Raw genomic sequence first — 27,484 nt, 5'->3', positions numbered from 1 at the left:
GTTTGGGTCGGGATTTGGGCTGGGATTTGGGCTGGGGCTGGCGCTGGGGTTTGGGTCAGCATTTGGGCTGGGATTTGGGCTGGGGCTGGCGCTGGGGTTTGGGTCAGGATTTGGGCTGGGGCCGGCGCTGGGCGGGGGCTGGCGGTGCCGTGCCGGGGGCGGGGCGGGGCGGGGCGGGGCCGCTCGCTCCCCGGCTCCGCTCGCTTCCCGGGAGGAATAAGCAGTTTTTGCACGGACCGCCGCCCGACTTGCAGGTTTTGCTTAAGGTGGAAGCGGAGGACGAGGGAGAGGCTGAGGCGGCGGTGCCATGGGCCAGCTCTGCTGCTTTCCCTTCTCCAGAGGGGAGGAGAAGATCAGTAAGTGCGCGGCTGTGCGCGGCGCTGGCTGCACTGCCGCGGGGAGGGAGCTGCGGGAGCATTCCTGCCGGGTTCTTCCTTCTGGAAATGAACTGATTGCTCTTCAGAGAAGGGGTTGCGACAAATTAAGCAGTATTTCCACTAAGTAGATGAAGATTTCTTTCTGATAGAGATAAGTAATCAGGTCTAATTTTGTTTATCAGCATTCTGGCAGTCCGTTTCTGCAAGCAAAGGAAGCCGAAGTATTTTGATTTTCCTTTTTGGCAAGCACAGTTTAGAGTGAGAGATGAGAAGGTTTTGATGTTGTAAGCGTGTGCATGTCAATGGTAAAGCTCTTTAGCAGCAGATAGAAAGAATGGAGATTTTGTAGATGTCAATGTTGACAGATGACAAAGGATTTCCATTTGGGTGTTGGTTGGATGTGTAGTTTTAAGGTGACCGAGTGAGGGAACAGCCATACTTTATGTATGGATCTGGTAGTGTCTGCTTTTGCTTTCAGTTGAGTAAATGTAAGTTGAATCAGAGTGAGCATTTCTGATCTCTTGATCCTTTGGTGTACTGAGTCCAGCTAGCTAATTTGACTGGAATGTTGTTTCTGTTAAATTCTGTGCTGAAAATGATGTTTGTCCTAAATTTGGTTACACAATAAAATATTTACTCTCGACTTCTTGCTCAGTGAAATACTTTCAACCTTTCTTCTAGAAGATGCAGCCAAATTTCTGTCACATTGTGTCTGAAATCAGTTTTAACTAAATTCACATAATTCATTAGCTGTAGGCTAGAAAATCCAGTTTTCTAATCTGGTTTATATTCCATTCTTGTTTCTCAGGCATAAATAAAGTGAGAGTTTATACCATCTATTAAACAATAAATGTCTACCAATAGTGCAAGAATCTAGAAAACAGCCTCAAGAAGATGAGTTGGCAGTTATTTTAAAATGTTTTTTCTTCCCAGATCATGGTATGAGGGTAAGTGTTACAAATTTTGCCCTGGGAAAATGACTAGGAACATTGTATATTTCAAAACTATGTTTTCATCAGCCAGTACAGAATGTCTTTATATGAAGAGCAAGTAAATGGTGCATCTCACTGCTAATATATGAATTGGTGAAGACTGACAACAAATACAAATTGAGTTTTTTTAATTACTCTGTTGACTGAAAACAAGCGAAAGAAAAAAGCATTATATTCTGTATCTTGCTTCTCTCAGTCCCCTCACTTCACTGCTTTTTAACTTTTCTTTTTAACTTTTCACATCACCTGCTGTGCACCAGCTTTCTTTGTATGTGCTCTTGAGAGTGACTGGAACATACACTAAATATAACGTTTAGCACAGCATGGCCTCTAACTACGTGTAATCAAAAAAATCATTCAGGAGATGTCATTATGTGTGTGCAAAGTCACAAAGGCTTTTGAAAGATGTCTGCTTTTGGCATGTAGCAACTGAAAGGTGTGGCACTCCTTCACCCGGTGAGAACGAGGAAAGGAAAAAATGGGTAGTTATAGGATGAGGAGAATCTGAAGCAAGGAGATGTGGCTATGGGTGAGGCAAGAAGGTGGTGTCTGAAATGAGGAGAAAAAGGTAGATGTGGCACTGTTTTACCAGTGTTCATGGGGGAGTAACATGACTGAGCCATCTTAAAAAGGGAAACAGAGAGGAAGTATAGGACGAGCATGGTGAACATGATTGGTTTTTCTCTTCGTTCAGCATTGACTGAAGAAAAGGGAGAGAAGGGAAATTGCTTTCCTATCATCTGGCCTCCCTCCCTCTCTTGTGCCACATCTGTTTCTCCCTCTGTGTGCTGGGAGGAAGCAGTGCTGGGCATCTAGCATGGCCCCAGCCAGAGAGGCGGTTTGAAGCTGGCCACAACAAACAGGCAGAAGGGAATGTGTCTCATCCATTTTTCCTCTTCTTATCATATTAGCATGGTGACCTCTAAACTAATTGTGTTTAGAAATTAACCCAGGTTAATTTCCTGATTAGGAAATTATCCTGGGTAGGATACATGCAGGTGCAAATCACAATCATGTGACTGTTGTACACGAGAACCAAAAAGTACAATATAAAGGTGCAAGCATGTGCAGTAAACAGCAGCTCACTATGCTACTTGACTCATTTCAGTTGTATTGAAAATGAAAATCTATGAACTTCATTATGGTTTTCCTATAAGTTTTGTTTCAGCTGAGGTGCCTCAAGCGAGCTCAGCCAGAGACTGAATTGCTGAAGGTTTGTTCCTTATGCAGTAAGGAAATGTTTTCATTTCATGTAAAGCATATTTTCAAAAAGTGTTGTAATTACATTATCTGGTACCGTTGCATAGTACAGCTTTTTGTTGAGTGAGGTGAAAGCTCAGTGCTTTCATGGTGTGCTTTTTAAAATTTGAATTTAGATCTATTTCACATCAAGTGTGAATTGAATTTAGCTTCAACGCAATCTGCACTGTTAAAAAAAATCAACTATTTTACCTCAGAAATTAATAGGTGCTTATGGCTAAAACACACCAAAGTGCTGACAAGTGAAAGCTGAGTTGTATTATTAAGTTTTAACAGCCACTTGCTTACGTCTTGTATCCCCACACAGTTAGGTATTTCACATCCCTTTCTATTCTCTTCAAATTTAGGTATAGCCATGGAAAACATTTAACCGAGTTCTATGGTTATGTTAAGATCGTAAGAGTGATTGTCTGGACCAGATTTAGGATCTGTTAGGATCTCCCTAGCACATGCCTAACAAAACCATTAGAAAAGGGCAGGTGTGTAAGAAGGTGTTTCCTCAAAATAAAATTCTGATGCTGCAGCAGTTCAAGATTTGTGGACTTGGTGAAGCGGGGTGGCATCCTTGATAATCGTGAATGTTTAATTATATTTTCCAGTCTCTTCTTGAATCCACAGAGATTTTTAATATCTGTACTATCTTCTGGCAAGAGACTTTATGGTATATATATGGTTTTTGTAAAGAATCTTATTAGATTAGCCATGCTACCAATACAATTTTTTTATACTGAGTGCTGTCTTAGTAAACAGTTTTCTGCTGCACTTGGTAGAATCAATTCCCAGAATGTGCTCTGGGTAGCAGAGATCTAGGGTGTTCTGCAATGAATGAGAGGAAAAAAGTATCTCCTCACCACTGATGGTGGCATAGGCACAAGTAAAGCATGAGTAGAAACTGTTAAAACTTAGACTTTGTAGGACCTTCACAATGTGTTCCTTCTGTTGTCTTAGTGAATGGTCATGTACATCCACTCTAAGGATGAGAACACTTCCTACAAGGATACAGACATGCAATTCAGCATGTTAAGTTCCAATGAAGTTGGCTGGAGTTTCAAAATTTGGCTCACTGTGCTCCAGGAGGAGACTTTCAAAAAGTATATATTTCAAATAAAGACTAGTGTTTAGTCTAACAATTAATTCTTTATATTCCTGAGATCATTAAGGAATTGCCTGCATGATAACCCTGTACTTGCATTGATTTGCTTATGTCTGTGCTCAGTAAGTGCTTTTCCATTTTGGAAATGGTCTAAAATGATTCCTAACTGCTTTTTGAAATCATCTAATTTCATTTTGAGTCTAAAGTTGTTTGTTTCAACCTCACAGCACGACACTTTTTAATCTGACATAAAAGAAAGCATTTTACAAAATAAGCATTGTTACACCTCATTATAGCTGTATATGCGGTAGCTCATTTGCTACTTTAGAGAAAACCGAGGAACTGAGACTTTTTTGTACTGGCCAGAAATTGTTTTAAAAGGCTGTTAAATATTGAATGCATACAAAATTCCCATATGATACAATTACCGATGTGAAATAAGGCTGGTCATATGATCAAAATAGAATATGAAACTTGTTTGGATTCTAAAAAATGTGATTCCCAACCTAAAAGGGCAGAGGATAGCAATGTGAACACTTTTGCATGTTTTAATTTAATGAGATTGAAGAATTTGTTGTTTGATAGCTACTATAAACAGAACGAGAGCAGCCCTGCTGAGAAGGACTTGGGGTGCTGGTGGATGAGACGCTGGATGACCTAGTGATGTGCACTGGCAGCCCAGAAATCCAGTTGTATCCTGGGCTGCATCCAGAGCAGTGTGTGGCAAGCAGGGTGAGGGAGGGAATTCTGCACCTTTGCTCTTCTCTGGTGAGACTCCACCTGGAACCCTGCACCCAGCTCTGGAGTCTCAGACACAGGCAGGATGTGGACCTGCTGGAGTGAGTCCAGAGGAGGCCACCAAGTTGATTAAAGGGATGGAGCACCTGTCCTGTGAGGAAAGGCTGAGACAATTGGGGTTCAGCCTGGAGAAGAGATATCTTTACTGTGAGTTTATGGTGACCTTCCTGAAGGGGCCTGCAAGAAAGGTGGAGAGAAACCTTTTACAAGGGCATATAGTGCCAGAACAAGAGGGAATGGCTTCCACTGAAAGAGCATAGGTTTAGATCAGATCAGAAGAAATTCCTTATTGTGATGGTGGTGAGGCATTGCCCAGAATAACTGTGGATGCTCCTTTCCTGGATCAAGGCCAGTTTGGGCGGGGCTTTGAACAACCTGCTCTAATGAAAGATGTCCCTGCCCATGGCAGGAACTAGATGATCTTTAAGCCCTTTCCAGCCCAAACCATTCCATGATTTTATTACTGGATGCTAATACTCATAGTGCATGTTGAATATAAAGTGGGTAAATAGTTGTGGAAATGAGTAAATAAGCACAGGACCTGGGGCTGTGTAGCCTGTGCAGAGGAAGCGAGCAAGCTGGCAAGTTCCGACGTACAGCCTGGGCCAGCAACATGCAGTCCAGATTTTTTGGGCCTGACCAAAAATTACCCAGCTGTATCAAATCAGGGATTGGTTTTTGAGGGTAAAGTGAAGTTCAGTGAACAGACTACAACTACCTTATTGAAGTCTTACATCGATTTTGAAAATAGAGAAAGTTACATCTACAAATCAATGACTTGGTCAACTTGCAGTTTGGTGTAAGTTATCATGATTTATTTTGTGTTTACATAGCTGTAGTACAAAAGTTGCATTGTCTGGCTTTCTGTCATGAGAGACAGGATAGGTTTGCCTACCACAAATAGTAAGTCAATCCCTGTTTTTAAACAGGCCTTGAACGTTTGCCAGGTTGTCCAATACTGATTGCTCCCTGTCCTGCAGGTTGTGTCCTTCTGACTTCTGTTTTGTGAGGCTTTAACTCTTACTTGCTCAAAGTGATACCTGCTGTGGTACTACAAACACACTATTCTTTTCCCTCCTTCTTGAAATGTGAAAACACACTTATCAGCTGAGGTTGGTGAGTCCTATTTATACTCATTCTCCAGTGCTTATGTTCTGTCTTGCCAATCTCCCTGTGTGATGTTATTTCTTCACTCCTACACATACGTTCACATAAGATACACACAAAGAAGAGCATGATGTGGATTTAAAAAACAAACATTTTGAAGGAAAGGTGCATTCCTTGAAATGACATTTTGAATAACAACTAGGTGTTGTTTGTCTTTTTTCCTCATAAAACTTCACAGTGCCTGTGATTAGATTGCTAAGATTGTTTCCATTCTCTGTGGGAAGAAAAGAAAGAAAATTTAGCAGTCTAAACCAAAAACTAAGTATTCAATACTTACCATGTCAAAGTTGAAAGTTAAACAAGTCTCCATCCTCCTGCAGCATTAGGTTTGGTGACCAAGGCAATAAGCCCAACCAGGGCCTGAAGGCAGCCAAGACTGTCATTAATGTCAGTAGAACCATGAGTATCTTACATGTATGTCCATTCTTGGGTCTGACAGCTGCTGTCAAAAATAATCCCTCAGTCATGCAGCTAGATTGCTAAGAGAACACTTAGTATCATCACACTAGTGAAAAAAATCTGGGAGAGAAAATAAAGTGTTAAGCTCACTTTCACTGCAAGGTGTCAAAGAGATGAATAATAGAAAGACAGGTTTTTAAATCAGAGAAATTCTATTTAAGAAAGCCATCAGAAGTGGATGCCTTTTTGTGGCTTCAAGAATGAAGGATATAGTCACCTTGAAGTAAAGAATATAAAAATACTGGCGACTGTAAAATTGGGAAGTTTTTAAAATTGTGTTGGATGTTTCCATATGTCTTAGGCAATTTCTCCTTGAAATTAAAATGTCCCAACATATTTGGGATTGCTGGTTGGGTTTTTTAATTAATAACTGCATTTAGAAAATAGTCCTGCATGATAAAAACACATATTGCTGAATTTTCTTCTGTGTCTGATCTATAGTGGTGGCATTTGACTTTATTTGAAAAGTAGAATTTAATTTTTTTTCTCCCTTTGTGTTTGATACAAACATATCTAAGCCCAAATTTAAATCCTACCAGCATATATGGTCTGTGGAAAGAAATTAAATTACTGAATTTAATATTTATACCAGATTTTATTTGGGTATAAGGAATTTTGAAACATAGAATTGTATTTTTTTTAAAAATAGACTATGTTTTTACTATTTCACAAGTATGCAGAAGACTGTCTTACTCTATAATTTATCACACTGCAAAAGTTGGGCTCCCTTCCACCTTCCTGACAGGAAATTTTGTGTAAAATAAATTGCAACTAGAAATTCTGGAGATGGATCAAGTCAAATGTGATTGCTTTGTGATGAGGTTATGTTAATGATGGCGGGAAAAAGCAGGAGTGTTTATTCTATAATTTATTTAGGGATATGACAGAACTGCTTCTTTTCCTGAAAGGAAACATGAAACAAAGTCAGGGAGTTCTGTGGTTCATAATTAAAAAATGCCGAGGTTAATTTGTAGCTGTTCTAAAATACTGAACATTGTAAATTCCACTAAAAGTCTCATCTTTATGTAATATACACTTCTGTATGAAATGAGGATGTATCTGGGGCTGAAGGCCTTATTTGGAGTACTCTTGGCCACAGTGATCCATTATACACTATGCTGAGAAACTTCAGGAAAAGTCTGAACTAATCTGTTTGTATTAAAGGACTTGAAGAATAACTCATGAGAATATAGGAAGAGATTTCATTTCATTTCAGCTGTAGCAAGCCGCAGGCCAAGATTAGCTAGAGGGGACAGGTACCAACACTTCTCTTGATCCCAAAAAGAGAGGATGAGAAAGAAAAAAAAGTACTAGAGTTCAGAAAACCTGTTGAGAGACTTTGAAATGGTGATGAGGTCACTAAAATTGGCTCCATGTTGATGGAGTTGGAACTTTAATGAACTTAATGATCACTTTCCATAAAAAGTGTGTCAGCAGATAGCCAGTCTCCAGTGAATTGTGACTGTGTAGCAAGATGAGAACTGCCCAGGTAACTGTGCAGCCGTTCTTATTTTAATACACTGTTTCCTGTCTTCCGCTGATGCCACTGGGAGAAAATATCTGATTAAGATCTTCTTTCAGCTTCCATTTAGGATATTTTTGTGGGCACTTTGCCTCTGTGTGTTGTATCTAGACTGTCCATTAGCTGAAGTGTTCAAGGGCTGTTTTACCTTCAGCTTCATTGCCAAACCATCACTCTGCATGGGTGGAAAAATAAGTACCTTTTTGGCTATGAGGTGGCACATCATATTGTGCAGAAGTATTTGCATAGATTCTTCCTATGTTATTGAAATTGTATTTATTTTCTACACTGAGGCCAAGTGCTCTGTCTTCCATTCACCTGCTACTATTACTTTACAGTCAATACCTCTGGAACTGTATTAGGTCCCAAACATTGGGAGGGAGTATCTTTTATATCAGTTTAGTGACTGACAGAGAAGGATATACGTAATGTAACTGTTTTTTGCTTTCACCCTCACTATAACCTCAATCCCTGATGGAGGAGTTGTGTGATCTGTGGATAAGACTACCAAGGTGAGAATTGACCACACTTTATAATCCTGCCTGTAGTTTGTGCAGGTTGCTACAAGCTGCCATCTTTCATAGTGAGTTGTAGCGAGAAATATCTGATCACGTGCAGTACTGGTTAACCTGGCTTCTTACTGATAAATGTTGATAGAAACTAAGATAAGCAATACAATAATCGTTTTATCACCATAAAACCCTATCCTCTTCTAGATTAAAAAGTACTGACCGAAGAAGTTGCAGATCCCACAGAACCACTGCTGCCACCATCCCTGCTTGTGTGCACTCTGTACTGGTGATCTGTTCTGTGTAGACTGATCCATAGCAGAGCAGGTTTTATGTAAGCCCTCCTTTAATAAAGGCAGAAACATCCTGTGAGGTTAAATGCTTCTTCCTGCTAAGTGTAGCTGTCTCAGGACAGTGAAATGGTGTCTCTGTACCTACCCTGGGCTCAGATGGAGAAAACAAGGAAGACCTGCCTGGTTGTAACCAAGTGCTTTTCAGAAACTGCAGCAAAAAGAGCTGGAAGGGCAAAGCTCTGAGAGGTGTATGGACTCTGTATTGCCCTTCTGCCACCCCTCCCAGTTCTATTGCCTCATATGGCTGCTGCTCCACGGGATAAAGTCCTGTACTTCTTATTGGTTGGCCAAGCTCCAAGGTCCTGCTTATATTTCACAGGAAGGTTATCTTCATATTTGTGTGCTTTCCCATCCTCTTCTGATCTGCAAAGCTTTAATTCAGAAATTAGTTTATTGACAAAGAAATTATTGTTAGTTAATGCCATTCTGGAAATGTTGAGACATGAAAGAAAATTTTAAAATTTATGCAAGTTTTTCTTCTATGAAGGGCATTGTATGAACCATCTGTGGATTTTTTAGGTAATCACTGTTTAGTCCTGTTAGTACTGCAGTGGATAACTCTATTTGTGGGACTTTTCATTGAGCGAAGATGAGAGACAACATTAAAACTGTTTTGTTTACAGCTGAAGGCTTCTTTGCAGATATGGGAAGCAAGTCTGTGATCCCAGTGAGTCCATACAAAGGTCACCACTGCTGGAACTAGTCAGCATGCTTGTCAGGCTGACAGAGGCTGCTGGTTGAGGGGGTTGTGGTTATGAAGAATGTATTAGTAGTTATACTGTGGTGATGCGGTGTTCTGAGTGGAAATAAAAAACAGGTGATTATGAGTACTGTGCAGTGTTGCTGCTGTTGTATGTATGGTAAAATGTTTATTTTACTGCACATTGATGCAATTAATTATTTCTGTGATTAGTTTTCTTGATTTTGCTCTCTATCTTAAAATTTATGGTCAGAGAGCGTTTTAGTACACTTGGCTACCAGATCAGACAGTCTATGTAGAGAAGTAATGCACTGGAAAGTTGCTTATGTGGAGAAGTTTCTAACCATGACATTAGCCAGACATTTCATTCATTGTTTCTGGATAGTATTTCATTCAAAAAAACATATGAATAAAACCAGCAGATTCCAAAGGAACAGTATATTTTCTTAAGCTCCTTACTGAGCACATTGATGCTGCGTCAGTTAAATTGATTGACAAAAGTTTGGCGAGACAGGAGGCTTCAATAGATGCAGAATTGAGTCCTGTACTTCTTAGGTTATATAGATATCAGTTAAAATTCCATCCACCACAGGTAATTTCCTTGTCCTCCAATATATCCAAGCACTCCACTGGCAGTCGGAAAGAAGAAGCTTTATGATGATCTGGAATATGTGCAAATTCTGCTGCAATCACACTCAAATAGCCCTGGGCATTACTGTGGGCCACCAGCTGCAGTGGCAGATTACAGCTGAAAGTTGCATTTGAAATTCCAAACTGTGCTGCTTCTTGGTTCAAAAAACCAAACAGACCAAAGAATAGTGAATGCAATTTCTAATGGGGCTAAATCTTTCAAATGCAATTAGGTTTTTGTAAATCTCCAGCATAAAGTTAGACAAAAAGCTTGAATAGAAATTAATAGCTCTTTTAAAATATACTATAATGATTAATTGCTTTTCATCTTTTATAAATGGGTAATAACTGAGAGTTAACTATTGTCTATCAATTTGCAATATAACATAAATAAGAATGCATGTTGGTTTTGCCCAGAAAATTTATTTCTATGTAATAAAAATAATTATTCAGGTAATTTTTCTGGTAGTGGTAAAATCTCAGAAAAATTTCCAATGTCCAGTAACTGAATTGTTAATTTTAATAATTTTTATATTAATTAAAAATAATAATTTCAGTAATATACCATTTAGTACTGCAATGCTTGAAAGCTGTCTAAAAGGATGCTTCAGCTGGAATATTCAATTAGAAACAAGCTAACAGTGTTTAAGGATTTTTGCTAAACATGCAAGTAAAACCATGAAAGTGAAACAGATTAACTGGGGCATGAATCAAGCGGTACTGAAAATGTCAAGTGAAACCCTTAGCAGCAGTAAGCAGGAATAGTGCTGATTTATACCAACCAAGGACCTGGCCTGCCAAGTCTTGTGGCTGTGACAGTCCACTGGCAGCCCCTGGAGTCCAGAGCTGCAGTGAGATGGATGAGAATATCAACCAGCCCATTTAAAAGCAGACCTTCTATAAATAATATCAGAAAGATTGGTTCAAATGGCAAGCCAACAAATTGCCAGCTCCATCTGGAATCCTCTTTCTAAGTACATACATAGCAAGGAAAGGGCCTGGGTAAAATGCTGTTTGTACGGTCCTGGGCATTAAAAATCAGACTGGTAGTCTGCTCCCTTGGCTCTTGCAGGAGACTTCCAACATGAATTCTTCAAGAGAGAGTGAGACTGGAAAGAAAATAAGATCACTTTTAAGTCTGCATTTACACTGGATTTTCCAAGCAATGTGTCTCCTGCCATTGCATTTTCTTTTTGGGTTTAAAAGGGAAAATAAAGGCCAGAAGAAAAAGTAAATGTACATAAATATGCCACAGGTGAATTGAAGAGTGTAATTTCCCTGATGGTCCTGTATGCAGATGTTCCACTTAAGAAGAGAAAGTGTAATGGATTTCTCATACTTCTATAAGTATGCAGGTTAAACATTATTGCTCATTAGTGGAAAATATGTTTGGTATCCACCCCATACACACCTAGATACGAGATATTTCGTCTTTTAAGCTGTTAAAATTATTTAAAGATTATTTTAATAACACCATTGCCACAGCAAAAGGAAGACTGGTTCTCAAAGGAGCTCTGTTTGCTTTACTCTAGATATGTTTAAATAAGACAAAGGCTACAGCATTATGTTTGTATTGCTTTTCAGAGGGTAAATTACAGGTCATTGCTATCAGATAATATTAAAAGCTGCCCTGTATTCCCAGTGAACAATATCCAAATACCTTATTCTGTATTACGGAAGTCCTCTCAGGACTATTTCTCTCATTCATTATTGCATACTCTCCTGTCTCAGTTTACTGAGATTTTTGTGTGCTCTGGCACAGTGCCTCTCTCTATTCGCTATACAAATTGTGCTACTCTTTACACACCAAACAGTAGAAGGAGCAGCATGGTTTTCTGAAGTGCTGCAAGACCTGCCTTGCAGTGGTAAAGTAGAAAGCATTAGAACATCTAAATGTTTAGAGCTATGAATTTTGCCTTTCCATTTCCTTACTTCTGCAGGTTAAATCAGAACTACAGCAGTCAGATTTCATTGTAGTAAAAGAGGAAATGGAAATTGTGTTGTTCCCACAGCTTTACTGGAGTCAGGAGGCAAATCCTCTCCTCTGGCACACATGTTACTCTAGCTACTACTGCATTACTCTCTGAAGCTGTTCTTCGTTCATACTTCTGTTTTCTTTGTGCTGGGCTGCTTTGGAGTTACGATTCAAAACCTCTGCCAGGAGAAATCCACAGAAGTAACTGTTCCACGAATGCAGAACTTGGCTGAATGTACTTCTCAGCTTTGCTACCTACAGACACAGCCCAGCTCTGTGACTGCTCTGGATGCCTTGGACTCCAGAGCACTGCATGCTGATGTGTCTGGGGCTGCACCTGGACACTGGGACTGCCTTGCCTGTGCCATCACCCTGGCATAGCTCTGGGCCTGGCAAACATGCTACAAAAACTCCTGGGCACTGGTTAGCAGTTAGCACCAGCCCAAGTACTTTCCAGCAGATATTGTGGATGCAGCCACAGCATTTCAGAGGCCCACAAAGCTGGTTGGGATGGACCTGAGTTGCTCTGTGCTAACTGGCCTTACAGCCAACAAGTACTGGCATTGTAGAGCTCTCCTGTGTAAACATAGGCAGGTGCCTCTGCACGAAACACCAGGTTTCAGAGATGCTTTTCATGGTAGTGGGAGAACAGGTGTTTGTCAGCATGGAACCCAAACTGAATTTTCCTCCTCTGCTCGAAAGTGATCCATAAGTAAATCCATATTACAGCCAAATATAGAAAGTGCAACATGCTAAACATAAAATACCATTCTCTGTTAGTATATGTGAACAGCTACCCTTCAGTTCAGAAACTCATGTGCTTCGACCTGTTGTCTTGCTATATGACAAGTCCTACTGTAACCTAATCCCTGTGAGTTTAGAGTAGAGCTGCTTACAGTGTAGAAATTGTAGCATATGGGTGAAACACCTATTACAGAAATAGAATAGCCACACTGGAGAGTGGGAAATATTTGTTACACAACCAAAATGTGGTCGTTGTCTACCTCTTCCAAACCTGATATGGTAAATGTGCTTTTTTCCCTTTGTACTATCTGATTTGTGATGCTTAATGCTAGGTAATGGAGTACTTTGTTTGCCAAAGAGAGTGATATTCCTGCAAGCAGACAGGCATGTTCTAGCCTTGATTCCAGAAACCATTAAAAATGAATTTTTTTTTTAAATTACAAAATTGGTCTGCACAGCCTCCATTAAAGATGCCATGTACTTAAGAAAGAAAAAAATAATTATTTTGTTTCATTAAAGGTCTCTAGAAACTAGAATATGGACTAATAGTCAGACTCTCAATTTTGACATTTCTATACTGACCTTGATTGATCAGGAAACTGTATTCAGTCCTCGTTCAAAAAGAGGTGAAAACAGATTTCACCTGTGAAAAAGGTTCACTTCTGGGAAGGAAAAAAGAATTCCCCAAATCTTCTCTTTTTTCCCCTCCAGCAGGGTTGTGTGCCACCAGACCTTATAACCTTTAGAAATGGCATGCATGCAGTGCTAGCTAAATCTGCCCTGAGAAGATCAGTGTAACTTTTGTCCTAGAAGCTTAAGAAGCTCAGGGAGCAGAGGAAATAGATGTTTGGAGGAAGTACTGTGTTTCCAAAAGAATATAAAGCTTGAAACGTGAAGTAGGAGCCCAGGCTGTGCTTCAGAGAGTGCCTGGGGAGTTGCGGAGCTACATCTTGGGGAGGTCTGAGAGCAGGAACTAGCTAGTTTTGGGGGGGAAAAAAAAGGCTACAAAGCCAGAAGGCAGGAGGAGGAACTGGTTAACATGATTAAGCAACTGTTAAGATATCATGGGATTACTTCTATTGCATCATGTGAAATAAGAACAAGAGAGAACATTTTGTATATATTTCAGGGAAAGCTTCCTGTCAGTGACAGATGCTGGGCTGCAGAAAGTCTACATTTTGCAATGTTGTGACCAAGATTTTGAGATTAAGGCAGATAAACAACGAAGGCAAGACAAACAACAGGTCCTTGGTCGAGTGAGGCATTATCCTTTGGATGACATTGGTCTGTTATTATTTGTGAAATTATTATAGACAAAGTGGAAAATAAGATTACTTGAAAAGTATCATAGTAAGGCGTACTGATGCTGATTATTGATGGTTTAATAATGTTTTATGCCAGATCATTTTCCATTCCTAAAATTTGAGTGGTCCTGGTTCCTTAAGTTTAGAGTGGGGATTAGAGAAATTTGGGGTATATGGTTGTATATGCTGTGTAAGTTAGGATGGTGTCCCTTACCATGGTAGAAGGATTAGAACTAGATGATCTTGAAGGTCTCTTCCAACCCTAACCATTCTATAATTCTGTGGAGCATGAGGTTGGATATTATCTTAATAGGAAAATGGACTGGGTGCAGGCTGTCCTTGAGCCTTAAGTAGCTAGAAATACACTGTACCAATGACCAGTTTGGCACTGCCAAACTTGTACAATAGTCATACTTTTAGACTTGTAATTCTGATGTTGGCATGCACAGCCGAACTTTTATCAGGCTCTTGACCCTGCCTGAATTGTTGTCCTAAATTGGTGTAGGGAAAGTTCACTTTGTATTATGTATTTCCTCTGGATCCCAATCCCCAAATCTCAAAATCCACCATTAATTTTATCTTTTCTGCTGATGGCTTAATCCCTTTGAATGTCTGTCAATCTCAGGTGAATTTGGGTTGGGCACTTGCTAAGTTTCCTGTGAGTTAAAATCCTCGGGCGTGGATTTCATTTCACTCACTAAAGAGATTGTATCCTTTTGCTAAGAGGCAAATTGTGTTACCCCATGGTATATTATTGTGTTATTCTATTTCAAATCCTAGAAATAATTTTTAAATGAAATTTTATTCAATCTTTCATTTTGCTACAAAGCACAAAGATTGAACAAAACCGTATTAAGACTCAGCCATGTTTTCTGTATCACTGTGACTGAGTACAATCAGCAAATGTACATTTTTTCGGTCTTAAAATCCATCACCTAATGCAGTCAAAAAGGTTTTCCTTTCTTTTTCTCTCACATCCTCTTTAGCTTTTCACATACATCTCATTAATACGATGTGAGAGGTTTTCCAGCACAAAATGATGAGTTTACTCTTGCAGTTCTGCAAACTAACCTGTGATGAGGCGAGTTCTGGGGATTGAGCCCCCTTCTAAAGTTGGGGTTTCCCTTTCTCTTTTAAAATAAAATTTACTGTAGTGTTTTTGTGTTTTGAAGCACAGTTGATCCTCTGATTTAATGCCATAAATGTTAATTTATGTTGACCCCCACATGTGTGTCCTTTTCATACATTGCCTATGTGTTCTCTGCTGCAGTTAATCTGAAACATTTGGAAGAGCCACATGTGATACAGCCCAGATCATGGAGTCGCTGCCTGTAGTCCTTGCTTCAGCATAAGTGAATAATGATAATAATTCCATTCCAAAAGAAGTGCATCGTTTTACTTTAAAAGATTCCTTGAATTGCCTTTGCCTTTTTTTTAACCATAATCTTTAAAGAAGGCATAAAATAAGAAAATAGGATTAGACTTTAAATACAGACATGATATGTGGTAAGGTCTGTCCAAGTTTAACCTTCTCCATCAGCAGCAGAATGTGTGGATGCCTGTGGTGCTGCACCCAGGCTGTGAGGACAGGCCATTTCTCAAAAGCTCTAGGTTACTGCTTCTGATGCCCCAGACAGTAACCCTCTGTGTATAGCCACACCTGCATTCTTGGAATTCAAACCACACTGCACTGTGCTGAACAATGTTATATGTGCTGTCCTGTCTCAGGAAACCTCAATATCATGAATGACATAATCTGCTCTTGAGGAGAACCATTGCCCATTTCTTTCCTTCTCCTCATCTTTAACAAACTTTTCTTGGCCCCTCTAGGCCAATATAGAAATGGGAGAGCTTTTCTGTATGGAAAGCATAAAGGCAAAGCAAACTAAAGTACCAGCTTTTGACCACACGGTTGGTTCTGAACAGAATGAAAAGAAATGCAAAAACTGGTTATGGCATGAATGTCCACCCTTTATTCTTTTACTGAGGAATTGAGGAAAGGCTGAGAACAATACTGCTTTAAAATAAGAGGATGAAGAAAATAGATGAAACTCCAAATTACAACTGTTTAACCTGATAGAAATAAAAGCCCAAAAAAACAGCTGGCAAAAACAAGCAGTTTTCTACTGATGTTATGGGACAGATTTAGAATTATTGCTATGCTAAAGAGGAACTCTGTATACTATGTAGATAGAGAGAAAATTTGCGACTGGAAAAAGGAGATGAGAAATAAAGTAAAGAGAAATACAGTGAAGTATGAGAAATAAAGAGATGAGAACCATCAATTTTATGGCATGGTAATGAGCAATCCGTTATGGTACAGAGTAAATTGGTAAAAATTGTGATGATTAGTTCAGTTTTTGGCATAGCAGACATATTTTTCTGATTGATTGGTTTCACTGAAATGTTGCTAGAACAGTCTCTGACTCACTGAGTTTGAGGAAATAGAAGGAATTGGGGGAAGAAAGGGAGGGGGAGTTATTATTTTGATAGAATGCAGTGTTAGAGCTGTAGAGATTTACTCTCATTAAAGAAGTGTTGCTCTTAGGTAGGGAAATAGGTTTTTTAAGAAAATGCTATTGTAAGTGTTCGATATTTAGTATAGGAAGGATATGGAAGTAAGGCCCAGTGGTTTAAAACCAGTAATTAGGACTCAATTATTCTTGATTTTTAGTGGTGAAGCGAACTCAAGAATAATGTTAATTTTGATTATTAGGTACTTGTTCTGCAAATGAGGTTATTTGCTCTATTCATGAAGAACATAGGATGGGAAAAAATAGTACTCTCCTCTCATATTCTTTCAATTTTTTTTTGTCCTATATTATAAAGTCTGTTTTTTTCATGTGAAAGGTTGATTGCATTAAATTTAGTTTTATGGCATGGTAACATTTCAGGATTTTTTTCATCCACAGGTTTTGTTCTGCCATGCTCTAGCAACAATTTTTAAATTTCTGTGAATTAGATTAAGTGAGCTGTAGTCATACCTTCAGCATTCGTAACTCTTTTTCTGCAGCTATTCTGGTTTCATGCCTGAGGTCACCAAAACTCCCATGCACAGAGCAATTTATTATGACCACGCCTGAATTTGTTGCTTATCTTGTCTTCAAAATATTTTTCTTTGGAAATCAAGAGGGACTTTTTGCAAGGTTATGTAGTGATAGGACAGTGGATTTAAACTGAAAGAGGGTGGTGAGTCCAGAGAAGCTGGGATGCCCAGTCCCTGGAAGTGTTCAATGCCAAGTTGGATGAGGCTGTGAGCAAGCTGGTCTAGTGAAAGATGTCCCTGCCCATTGCATCAGGGGTAGGACTTGATGAATTTTAAGGTCCCTTCCAAACCAAATCATTCTGTGATTCAGTGTTCTTGCAATGGGGTATATTTGGACTTTCAGAGAGCAATAAAAGTTGAGGAAGAGCTTGTCTTGAAGAAGATCCCAAACAATATTTTTACATATTCAAGGCCAGAGCATTTAAAGAGAGGTCTAAACTTCTATGTACTAGTATTCTCCAAGTATCAAAAGTAAGCTTCATGTTTACAAACCTTTGTGTTGTAAAACAGTGAACATTTATACAGCTACATCTCACAATATCAGATTAAAAACTGATAACAAATTCCAGCTCTTAAAAAACCACCACATTTTTAGTGGAAGTTAGGTGGAAAACAAAAGGGAGGGAAGAAGGAACAAAATTAAATACATTATTTAAGGCAAAATCTATGATAGATAAAGGGAGTTCAGATAGGAAAGGCCATGATTAATGTTAGGGGGTGTTTTTAAATGCAATTCAAATTGATTTAAGGAGATCTTGTTATAGTTTTCCCAAAGTTGTTAGAAAATTTGGTCAGATTCTGTAGACTTGACCCATGAAATGAAAGACAGCTACAATACTACTCATATGTTCAAAAATACGTAACTTCATGGTTTGTCTAAGAAGCTTACACAGTGGATTCAGTTCCTTCAAGAGGAAGATTCTGGGTGAAAAGGATTAGACCCATCTATTTTGACTGCCTTTGGATACAATTATGCAACCAGTTCAAACCTATGCAAGATGATCATACTGAGAGAGGGGACTCTAACTTTCTTCCATTAGATTCAGAGTCTAATTAAGTATGGTTACAGAGATGTTAAAAGCACCTTGCAAATGTTGTTTTTTTCATTAAAATTGTACAGTATTAGAATTATTAAATCAAATTTAAATTATTACAGTATTTTATGAACAGTGTTGATCATACTCTTGAATTGCAATTATATCTTTTTTTTTTTGCAAGATTTCATCTTCCTTTTGCAGTTCAAACGGTATGCAGCTATGTTTTGCAACTCATGTTACTACAACTGAAATAATGAAATAAAAATGCATATTGATTAAAATTTGACTTTTCTGTCTACAACTTACAAATATATTCATAATTGCTTTCCCCTGGGGAAGAGATGTATTGTGTGAGAGACTGTGATAACATGAGTTTATATGGAGCCTTTTTCTGAGCCCAAGATGAACAACAAGGCAGGTTCAGCTTGTTAGGATTCATTTATTAACACTCATTTAACAATCTGTCTTAGTCCAAAAAAGATTGCTTTTTTTAGTACACTTGACAGTAGCATGGAAAAAGTCACAGCCAAAATAGCATCCCTTTGGAAGCTGTATAGTAACACATATATCCTAAAGACATAAAACTGAAGTTCCTCTTGACTATGGGAAGGATAAGGAAACAGTAACAAGAGGTGAATGTTTATTAAATTACTTGCCTTGTCATGCTTTTGAGTAAAAATTTGATTTGCATGGTGGACAGGTCCATAAGCAGGCACTTCAAGGTTTTGGTGAAATATTTGGACTGTGGCAATTAAAATCTTTGTATATACCCTTTTGGTTAGCTGCAGAGTTTTTTGGGCCTACACCTCCCTCAGCTTGGTGACCTAGCAGGGTGATTTTCTGTCCTCAAGACCATCCAGCTCTGTCTGTGGTCACTGGTGACCGAGACTGATGGAGAAGCAGCTTATGCTGTCACCCCCAGTGTGTTACATTCTCAGTGCTATTTCTGGACGACCACTGAAGGCAAGGGGCTGACGTATCTGTCCTATTCCAGAATTCAGCTTTTCCCTGGGAAAACTGGGAAGCTTGATCTCTCTCTCCTAGGCTCTGAAACCAGCAGGAGGTTGCCCCCTTGGCACCATCCTAGAAGGCAGAGCAACTCTTCTGCTGTTCTTGGTCAGCCTGCTGACCCAAGCTGCCCTATTCTCTGTTCCCAGGAGCTGCTGGCACCAGGCAGCAGCACTGTGAATGGTGAAGGGGAGTGAATAATGTTGTCTGGATGTTTGCTGTCACAACCTGCCTCAATCTTTTCATTCTCCCATTGCCATCTTGCACAGTGGTTGTTAACTGTGGCTATGTAAAACCACTTCTGTGGCTTGGCCTGTTTCCTCTACCGGACTGTTGGTGTGAAAAATCAAGTAAAACTCACAGCATCTTGTTTCCTTCTGCCACTTTGCTATCTTTCCTGCCTGTTCCACTAGACTTCTTGTAAATTAGTTCGATGTAAGCATTAAACTACATTAAATGAGTCGGGGAATTTCCCTGTCAACAAGGCTCTTTTAATAGAAAAATAAACCCAAGATATTTAACAGAACTCCCTGTATGCCAGAACTAGTCTTACATAACTTTTTAAATTTTGTTTGTTCTGGAGGCTCATGCTTGTGGCATCACATCCCTCAGTGCTTGCATAGGGATGAGAAGGTTTAGCAGATCACATGCTCTATCTTCATTTAGAGGTGGTCAGAAAATTTTTATCAGGGCTTCACAGGGGTTTGTGTTAAACAAAACAAACTTTTGCCATGTTTGCCAAATCTGCAGCTCAAATTGTCCTGTGGTTACTCTTGCTGTCATTACTGAATCTGGCAAGAGCATCACTTTTCCCTCAATAGCTGCAACACCCTTAATTTCCTCTGTAGTAGAAATTCCTAACTTTATCAGGTTTAATCCATGGTGTGCCAATTTAAAGAAACCTTCCCAGCAAACTAGAAACCGTGTATTCAGGATGAAGCAGAGATTGGTATTGCCTTGTAAGACAGTCCTATATTCACAGAGCAATATATGCAAATCTAAAGAAGTTTGTTAGATGTCCCACAGAGGTGGGAGCATCCAGCAACAGAAATGTCATCACCCTCATGTCATAATGAGATTATAATTTCACTCTTCCTCCCAGTGCCTTAGTTGTGTCAATTCCTTAAGTGACCACTTAAAAGACTTTTCATACAAGTCCTTCTTAATTAACAAGGAAATGTTCAGAGTTGTGTCTTTCCTGTCTGTACTTACTGTGTTGATTAGATATGGGAGCGTGCTAATGTTTGTGTTCATGGAGTTTGTAAAAACTGTATTAGAAATAATTACTAGAATAACCCAAAAGGCAGATGGAGGCATGTCTGTTACCACAGCCCTCCCCAGGTCGCAGAGCAGAGCCTCTGCCACCAAAATGTCTCAGCTGGTCTCTGTCACCTATTCAAAATACTAAGGGTCTCTTCCATAATGTTCCCCATGTTATCAGTGTTTTGTTGCCAAGAAAGGTTGTTGGAAGGAAAAACAAAGCCCAGTGTGTTGAGGCCACAAGGGAAGGATTGCAGAATATTGTCTTGGAGCATAGCTGATAAAAGGTTGTAAAACCGGCTTTTCCTATAAAAGGGATCCCCTGTTGCTTCCTTCAATTAAATCTGTTACAAAAAAATCAAAATCCATGGGCTAATCATATGAACAATAGAAGGATTCAAACTGTCTGCCTCTCTCCAAATCTGAGATATCTGCATACACTAAACAGGCTGTGTCAGGGCCATGAAAATGCTGCTCCAGGACCATGATATCTCATTTGTTCCAATACAAATGTATTTCAAAATTCAGCTTACAATCTTCTAATGTGTAGGGGGGGTGTAGACTTGGAGAGTAAACCTAGTCCAGTGGAAGGATACAGCATTGAATTTGCATCCAAACTTGGCTGTGGTTGCAGGCATCTGGTTCATGTCCATAACTGCTAGCAGTAGGATGTAGGATCATAAAACCTCTTTTGAATAATTCTATGGAGCTGATAGTTCTCTTTGTAAAAAATGATGGTCATTTCGGGATAACTGGTATGCTTCAGTTCTAGTAATAAAAAAACCACTGCTCAGCATGAATGCATTGAGGTACATTCACAAAGTATGAATTGGTTTTCATATTTTGAAAATTATAGAAGAGAATTCTGAGATAAACAAAATGAAAGGTTTTTTCATTTTTATTCTGAGCAATATTGACAAGAAGACAGCGGATTTTTTTATTCACAGGCACAGAAATAAACCAGTGTCACAATATTGATGCAAATACAGTGCTGTGCTGTATCTGTTCCCTTTTCAGAATAGAGATTACAAACAGAGCAAGTGTGAATTTTTAAACCTCCCTTTTGAATCTAAAACATTCATATCTGAAATGATTTCTACGCATATTCCAATAATTCCAATAATTCCAATAATATTAGACAATCCACTCAAAGAAGCATTTGCCTACTGCAAAGGAGTTGCATTCATCAAAAAAGCAGGCAAGCAGCAGCTAGAGCATTGAAGGAGAGATGTAAATAGGACAGATGTCTGTTAAATTGTCAATGCAGATGATCAATACTCATTTCTATTACATGACCTGTTTCATTTTATTAAAAAATTTTCATTTATTCATGAATAGGAATGATACAATGGTACCCAGCTACCTTGCCAGCCAACCGTGGCATTGCAGACACTCCCACAACTGCTATTTTGGGAGTATGAGAATAGAAACAGAGCATCAGGGAATCATAGAGCCCCATGTGTCTGTCTGCCAAGGTGGCTGCACAGATAAATCCAAGGACATTCCTCATGCAAGGATGTGCGTGTATTTGCATTCACATGTCAGTCAGATATGTTTCCAGTGGGAGTGCAGAGCTCTCTTAGGAGGTGCTACAGTCTTGACCCCAGACTTTTGATGAGCCATGAATATCGCAAAATATTAAAAATAAACAAAAAAACCCCACTCCACTAACCCATTCTTCTGTAGCTATATAAATAGAAGGGTCATTTAAGCAATGTGACATTTTTCATGCTTGAGAAAGTACTTCTAAGTGAGCTACCTGCTTATTTCGAAATAATAAACACAATAGTAGCTATATGGATTTTATACATATATCTGTAAATGAGAACTATTCTGCAGAAAGTATTCATGGGAGAAGAGTTCTGGCCTTTTTTAGACCATAATACATGATGTACTACAACTAAAATTACACTGTGAGTAAATATAATCACTACTGTTGTGTGGAATCTGGAGGCCTCTGTGACTGATTAGTCATATTCTGCATATTAAGCACTACAGGGTCAAGTGTGAGAGTGGCTGAGCACCTTATTTCCCATTGATTTTGTTCCGAGTTGCATGGATAGATCATTAGCACTGTGTGAGTAACGATTTCCATGACCCATGAGCAATTCTGAAAAACAAGAAGCTCTGCAACTGGAAACCAGTTTTATTTTAAATAATCATTAAGTATTTTAATTATTTTTTCTAGTGAATAAATAGACTGGGGCAACCAACACATTTTTGAGCATCTTTACTTGAAGCAAAGGAAATCAGTAATCAAAGGGCTTCGTTCAAAGGAGTGTGTGGGATCAATTCAGAAAAGCTGTGATGAGATGTTGCTCATAAATACCTTGGATGCCCTGAGAGAGAAGAGTCTGTAAGTTAGACTTAGACCCAGGATTTAGAGATAGCAGAGAGTTATGGTAAGCAGTGAGTCAGAGAATGTGGAGTATGTAGCTGTTTGGTTTTGGGAATAGTCCCTCTCCCTCTGTTGCATGGTAGCCTGAAATACTTCTCCTTGGAAATGATAATTCTGTTCTTAATGTATTCTTATATTTACATTCCTATAATACATTCTTATAGTGTATTCTTATATTTAGTTTTAACCAAAGCTATCCCCCTAGATATTCTTTTTAATATTTTTAGAATATTTATCTACACTTTCTCCGAAATTTAAAGAAATTATTTACCAAGATATAGGATGATTCTTCAGGGGGAGAGCACAGTTCTTCCTTGTCTGTACTAACAGTGCTGTGGAAGCTCAGAACTGGAAGAGCTGCTGTTTCAGAGCAGAATGATCAGATTAACAGCTAATAGAGGCACTGCCTCTGAATATGAAGAGTTTTGTTTGCGTCCCTCTCCTCCTTGAATCCCCATATGAATTATGCTTTATCAGTGAAATCACTCCCAGCTTGTGCAGTACACTAGGAAGACTAATAAAAGTCTTTCATAACTATTATCTAAATGTGCTGGCAAACTGTAATAAATTTACATCTATGAAAAATGAAAAGTTTAGGTAACTGAACAGTACAAAGCTTTGTGCTGAGAGCATACAATAATATCTCTTTCACCAGATGCATGTGACTAAGCAGCCTCTTATTACTGGCTGCAGAATCAAACGCCAGAAGAGGACATGAAATGTATGACCTTTAAATATAGATGGAGGCAAACAGTTATTTACCTAGAGCTGGGACTCTGAAATAGCAAATGGCTATTTGGACCTGGATAATAAAATTTGCTTTTCCTGGAACAAATTCTTCATAAGAGGAGGATTCTGCATTCGGGTTTATAGTATATTAGGAAAGTGTTTCATGGAAAAGTACCATTTCAAATTATATGTAATGATGTATGAGAATCCTTACTACATATACAGCTGGTTTGTTGTATATGTTGTTCATACAAAGTTTTAGCAAAACAGGGAGATGTCAGTTTCTTGTTTTTATTAGCAGATATTTAAGAATGGACTGCTGGATCTTGCAATCCTTTGATGTCAGAGCTTTAAGATAGAAGACAGAAGAGAGGCAGAGAGGGACTATATGGTTTTTCTAAGTTTTATGCTTTTTTTAGAAAAATATTTGTTACCTGTGCTTTGAGTGTTTTAGTAATTTTTCCTGTGAGAAGCTCCTGAATTACAAGCAATGAATAGATAGATTTTAGATTTATTAAGCAAAATCACAAAATGATGTCACCTAAATTTAGGAATGCTGCTAAAGTGTAAATATGCCTTATACTATATTTGACCCTGAGATTGGCTCAGAGCATGGGGCTGATAATGCCAAGGTTGCAGGTTTGATTCCTTTAAGGGCCATTTACTTAAGAGTTGGATTTGATGATCCTTATGGGCTTCTTCCAACTCAGAATATTCTGTGATTCTGTGATCTTTGCTCAGATGTCACAGGAGATGTTGGCGGAAACAATTAAATTTGCACTGCTCTTCTAAGCTGAATGATGGCTTATAATGATAGCCAGTGGCTTTGGTGGAGTGTTATACAAAACATGAGCAGTAAAATATTCTTGATCTAATACACTGTACACATCTTTGGGGATCACTTTTGGTTTGGAGCCTGAAGAGGGGAAAAATTACTTTTTGCAATCAGGAAGAGGCAGCTAATAAGTTAGAATCCAGCTCAAGTCAGAGGCTCCTGATACAATTGCAGCTACTGTCTTTGCATGGCAATGAATTCCTTCTCTTGTCTGTTGTGACGCATAGGTGAAAAACAAGCAGCAGAGCCAGATGATGCAGAGCTGATGAGCCTCAGCAAAAGGCTGGTGGAGAATGCAGTGCTGAAGGCCGTGCAGCAATATTTAGAAGAAACACAAAACAAAAGCAGGCAGACTGATGGGAGCCCTGCAAAAAGTGAGGAAGCAGCAAGCGGCAACAAGAATGAGAGCGACAATGATAACAGCAAGTGAGCACTGTGCACAAAGCCTGGGAGCAAATATCCCACAAAGAATGACTACAAAACCAAGTTCCGCTCCCTGCTGAAATTTGCAAAGTGGTGCTGGTGTTAGGCACTCTGCTTTGTGAGTCTCTTATCAAAAGTTTGTTCCAAATTGAAGGACACTGTCTACTGGTTTAGTGAGTGTGTGCACTGCTGAAAATCTGTCGAATGCTGGGAGCGATGGACAGTGGAAAAAAGACAAGAGTGGTGAAACAGGTGGCTCCAATCTTCACTTGCTCTTGATACCAAGGCTCCCTTCCTTGCTTTTGAAGAGAAACTGAACATTTTGCATTTGTCATTTGGACTGTCGTGGATGGCTGTGGATGAGGCCTTGCCATAAGTGGAAGCGATGCCCTACACCCGAGGCTTTGGCAGCGCTGCAGGGCTGCTTGCTCCGTGTGAGAGCACGTGCTGTTTCCTAGTCAACAGCAGTCAATACCAGGCTAAAAATTACCACTACAGATACTCATCACAGATACTATTACACAGTATGTAATAAGACAGGAGTTTCCCTTAAATGTGATGCTGTACTGTTCTTTACATTTTGGTAGCATTTGTTGATGTAAATTATATTTTTTGATTAAATACCTTTTTATAAAAAATCAGTATGGGTGAAACACTGAGCACTTACTACTGTCCAAACCCGATATGATCTCTTTATCTCTGTACAATAATGATTCTAAATCACATTAGTTGTTACAAAATGTATTATATTGTTGTTTTCCTCTAGGAAAGAGCCATGAAGCAGACTTAGTAAAGGAAGCTTTACGCAGAGAAACGCAGGCCCTGCTACCCAGACTGAATCAGATAAAGGAGCTGTTAACGAGTCCTGAGATCCGCACAAAAATTAGCAAAGAACTGTTTGAAGACAGGCATGACTCTAAAAGTAAATGGAAAAGTTGTATTGACTCTGAGTCTCCAAATGCATGACTGTAAAATGCCATGATGGAAAATCTCATCAGGTTGTTTAAAGACAAAATATTGCAGCAAGAAATTTTTCAGGTTGGTTTGTTTGGGTTTTTTTAACTGAAAATGTGAATGAGTGTAAATGGCTCATGAGATACTTGCCCAGAAGGATTATATTTCATAATGATGAAGTATAGCCACTTCTCAACACTGCATTGAAACATGTTTGAGTGTGCAGGTATGTGTCATGACTCCAAAGTGGAAAAATACTGGTTTCTAATAGATCTGAGCAAACACTGTGCCCTTCCTTTATCATTGTAAATAACTCAGTTTTTTCTCATACGTTCCTTCCCTAACAATGATGTACAAATATGAAAAAATTGGTGATTTTAAATACTTCAAAATGTATATTTGGGAAAAAAAATCCTCTTTTAATTATCTGCCTTTTGTATATGTACTGGCATTTTGGGTTAGCATTGTATGTTTTTTATTGTTTTTTTAAACAGCACTTGAATACTTGTATAGATGCTGACATTTACTTTCTGCTGATGTTTACACTAAAGCAAGAATGTTTTAAATTTCAGTATGAAATTCAGACTCCACTCATTGATCTCAATGGCATACTTTTGTTGGCTTTAATGGAGTCAGGATGCTGCAATTAAGATTTCTCATTCAAATAATAATATTCATTGGGATAATATTTGCCTTTTTACTTTTGTAGAACAGTGTTTTTGTCTTTTGTTTTTGATGTTCCTCCATCTCTACCTTCTGCTGCCTGAGGTGGGGTGTCAGTTTGCTCTCATTGTTCCCTCCACACACCTGCAAGATTCACTGAAGATTTGGATGATGGACAATACAGGTGTAGCTCCAATATTTGCAATTTTTATAGACATTGTCATAAAAGCTATATAATATGTTGTGATTGGTATCAGAATTGTGCTGTTAGAACAGCTGTGTGCATATTCTTCATTTGTTTTAAGCACTGTTCATTTATCTCACGTCAGAGCTTTTTTTTTCCTCATTAGATATATAACAATATATTCTAAAACCCATCTTATACGTGCCATGTTCACAATAAAATATTTTTCCTTTGCACTCTGTGTGTGTTTTCACCTGTTTCCAATGGGACTTGAATAAATTAAGTACTTGCAAGTAACAGGGTTACAGGAGAGAAAAAGTGCTCCAGTGAATCACACCATTAAGTTGATGACAGGATGTTGTGCCAACATACTGCTCTGGAGCTTGGCTGCTGAAATCATGCAGATAAACTAGGCCCAAGTCATTATTGTTTTCAAGGAAAAAACTTCGAAGCTCTTGGGATTAATTTATGTTCTGGGCAGGGCAGGTTTAGAAATAAATACTGGGTACAACTTCCTAGATGTTCACTCTTGAAGTGTGAGTTAAAGGAGTAGTCACAAAATACTCTATAATGATAGATTTTGAAGAAAAAAACTCTGAATCTGAAATCATCCCTGGAGATCATTGGGAGGTAGCTTTTTATAGGCTATCAAGCAATTTAAATCCAACTTGCACATAAAAACAAAAAACCAGACACACAGCTGTGAAAACAGGAAACAATTCATTGTATTATATCTGAATCATGGATTGTCATCTCCCATTCCTCTAAACAACTAATTTCCATGATTAAGTGCCTTTTTATATCATTCAGCTTGTAACAGTCATTGTTCTCATGTTTCAAGTAAAACTGGAAGTTAATCTCTGAATTTATGTCACCTATCACTTTGATAGGTGACCTCATTATTAGAGAGCTTGCTCATTCAGTTCCTATGGATCAAGAATAGCAGGTGTGTTTAGGAGAGTTAAGGGCCTGAGCTTAGGCATTATCTGAGATGTACTGGAGTGAGTCTGCCAGATATGGCACAAACCATGAAGAAGACATTCTACTGAATCAGGAACTGTGGG

At 38.8% G+C, this 27,484-nt stretch overlaps 1 protein-coding gene across 1 annotated transcript in view; it reads left to right on the top strand.

Annotated features, from left to right (window-relative positions):
- AKAP7 (A-kinase anchoring protein 7) overlaps positions 1-26,656 on the top strand; it is an 80,082-nt gene extending 53,426 nt beyond the window's left edge. Inside the window, exon 8 of the mRNA XM_033054656.2 lies at positions 24,424-26,656. Within this exon, the coding sequence (XP_032910547.1) occupies positions 24,424-24,626 (203 nt within the window). The 3' untranslated portion in view covers positions 24,627-26,656. The remainder of the gene's footprint in view (positions 1-24,423) is intronic.
- Positions 26,657-27,484: the final 828 nt, after the last annotated feature.

This window comes from Catharus ustulatus, chromosome 3 (genome assembly GCF_009819885.2).
Source record: "Catharus ustulatus isolate bCatUst1 chromosome 3, bCatUst1.pri.v2, whole genome shotgun sequence".
Taxonomy (NCBI): domain Eukaryota; kingdom Metazoa; phylum Chordata; class Aves; order Passeriformes; family Turdidae; genus Catharus; species Catharus ustulatus.
The sequence above is the reverse complement of the archived record's forward strand: the minus strand, read 5'-3'. Positions and strand labels throughout refer to the sequence as shown.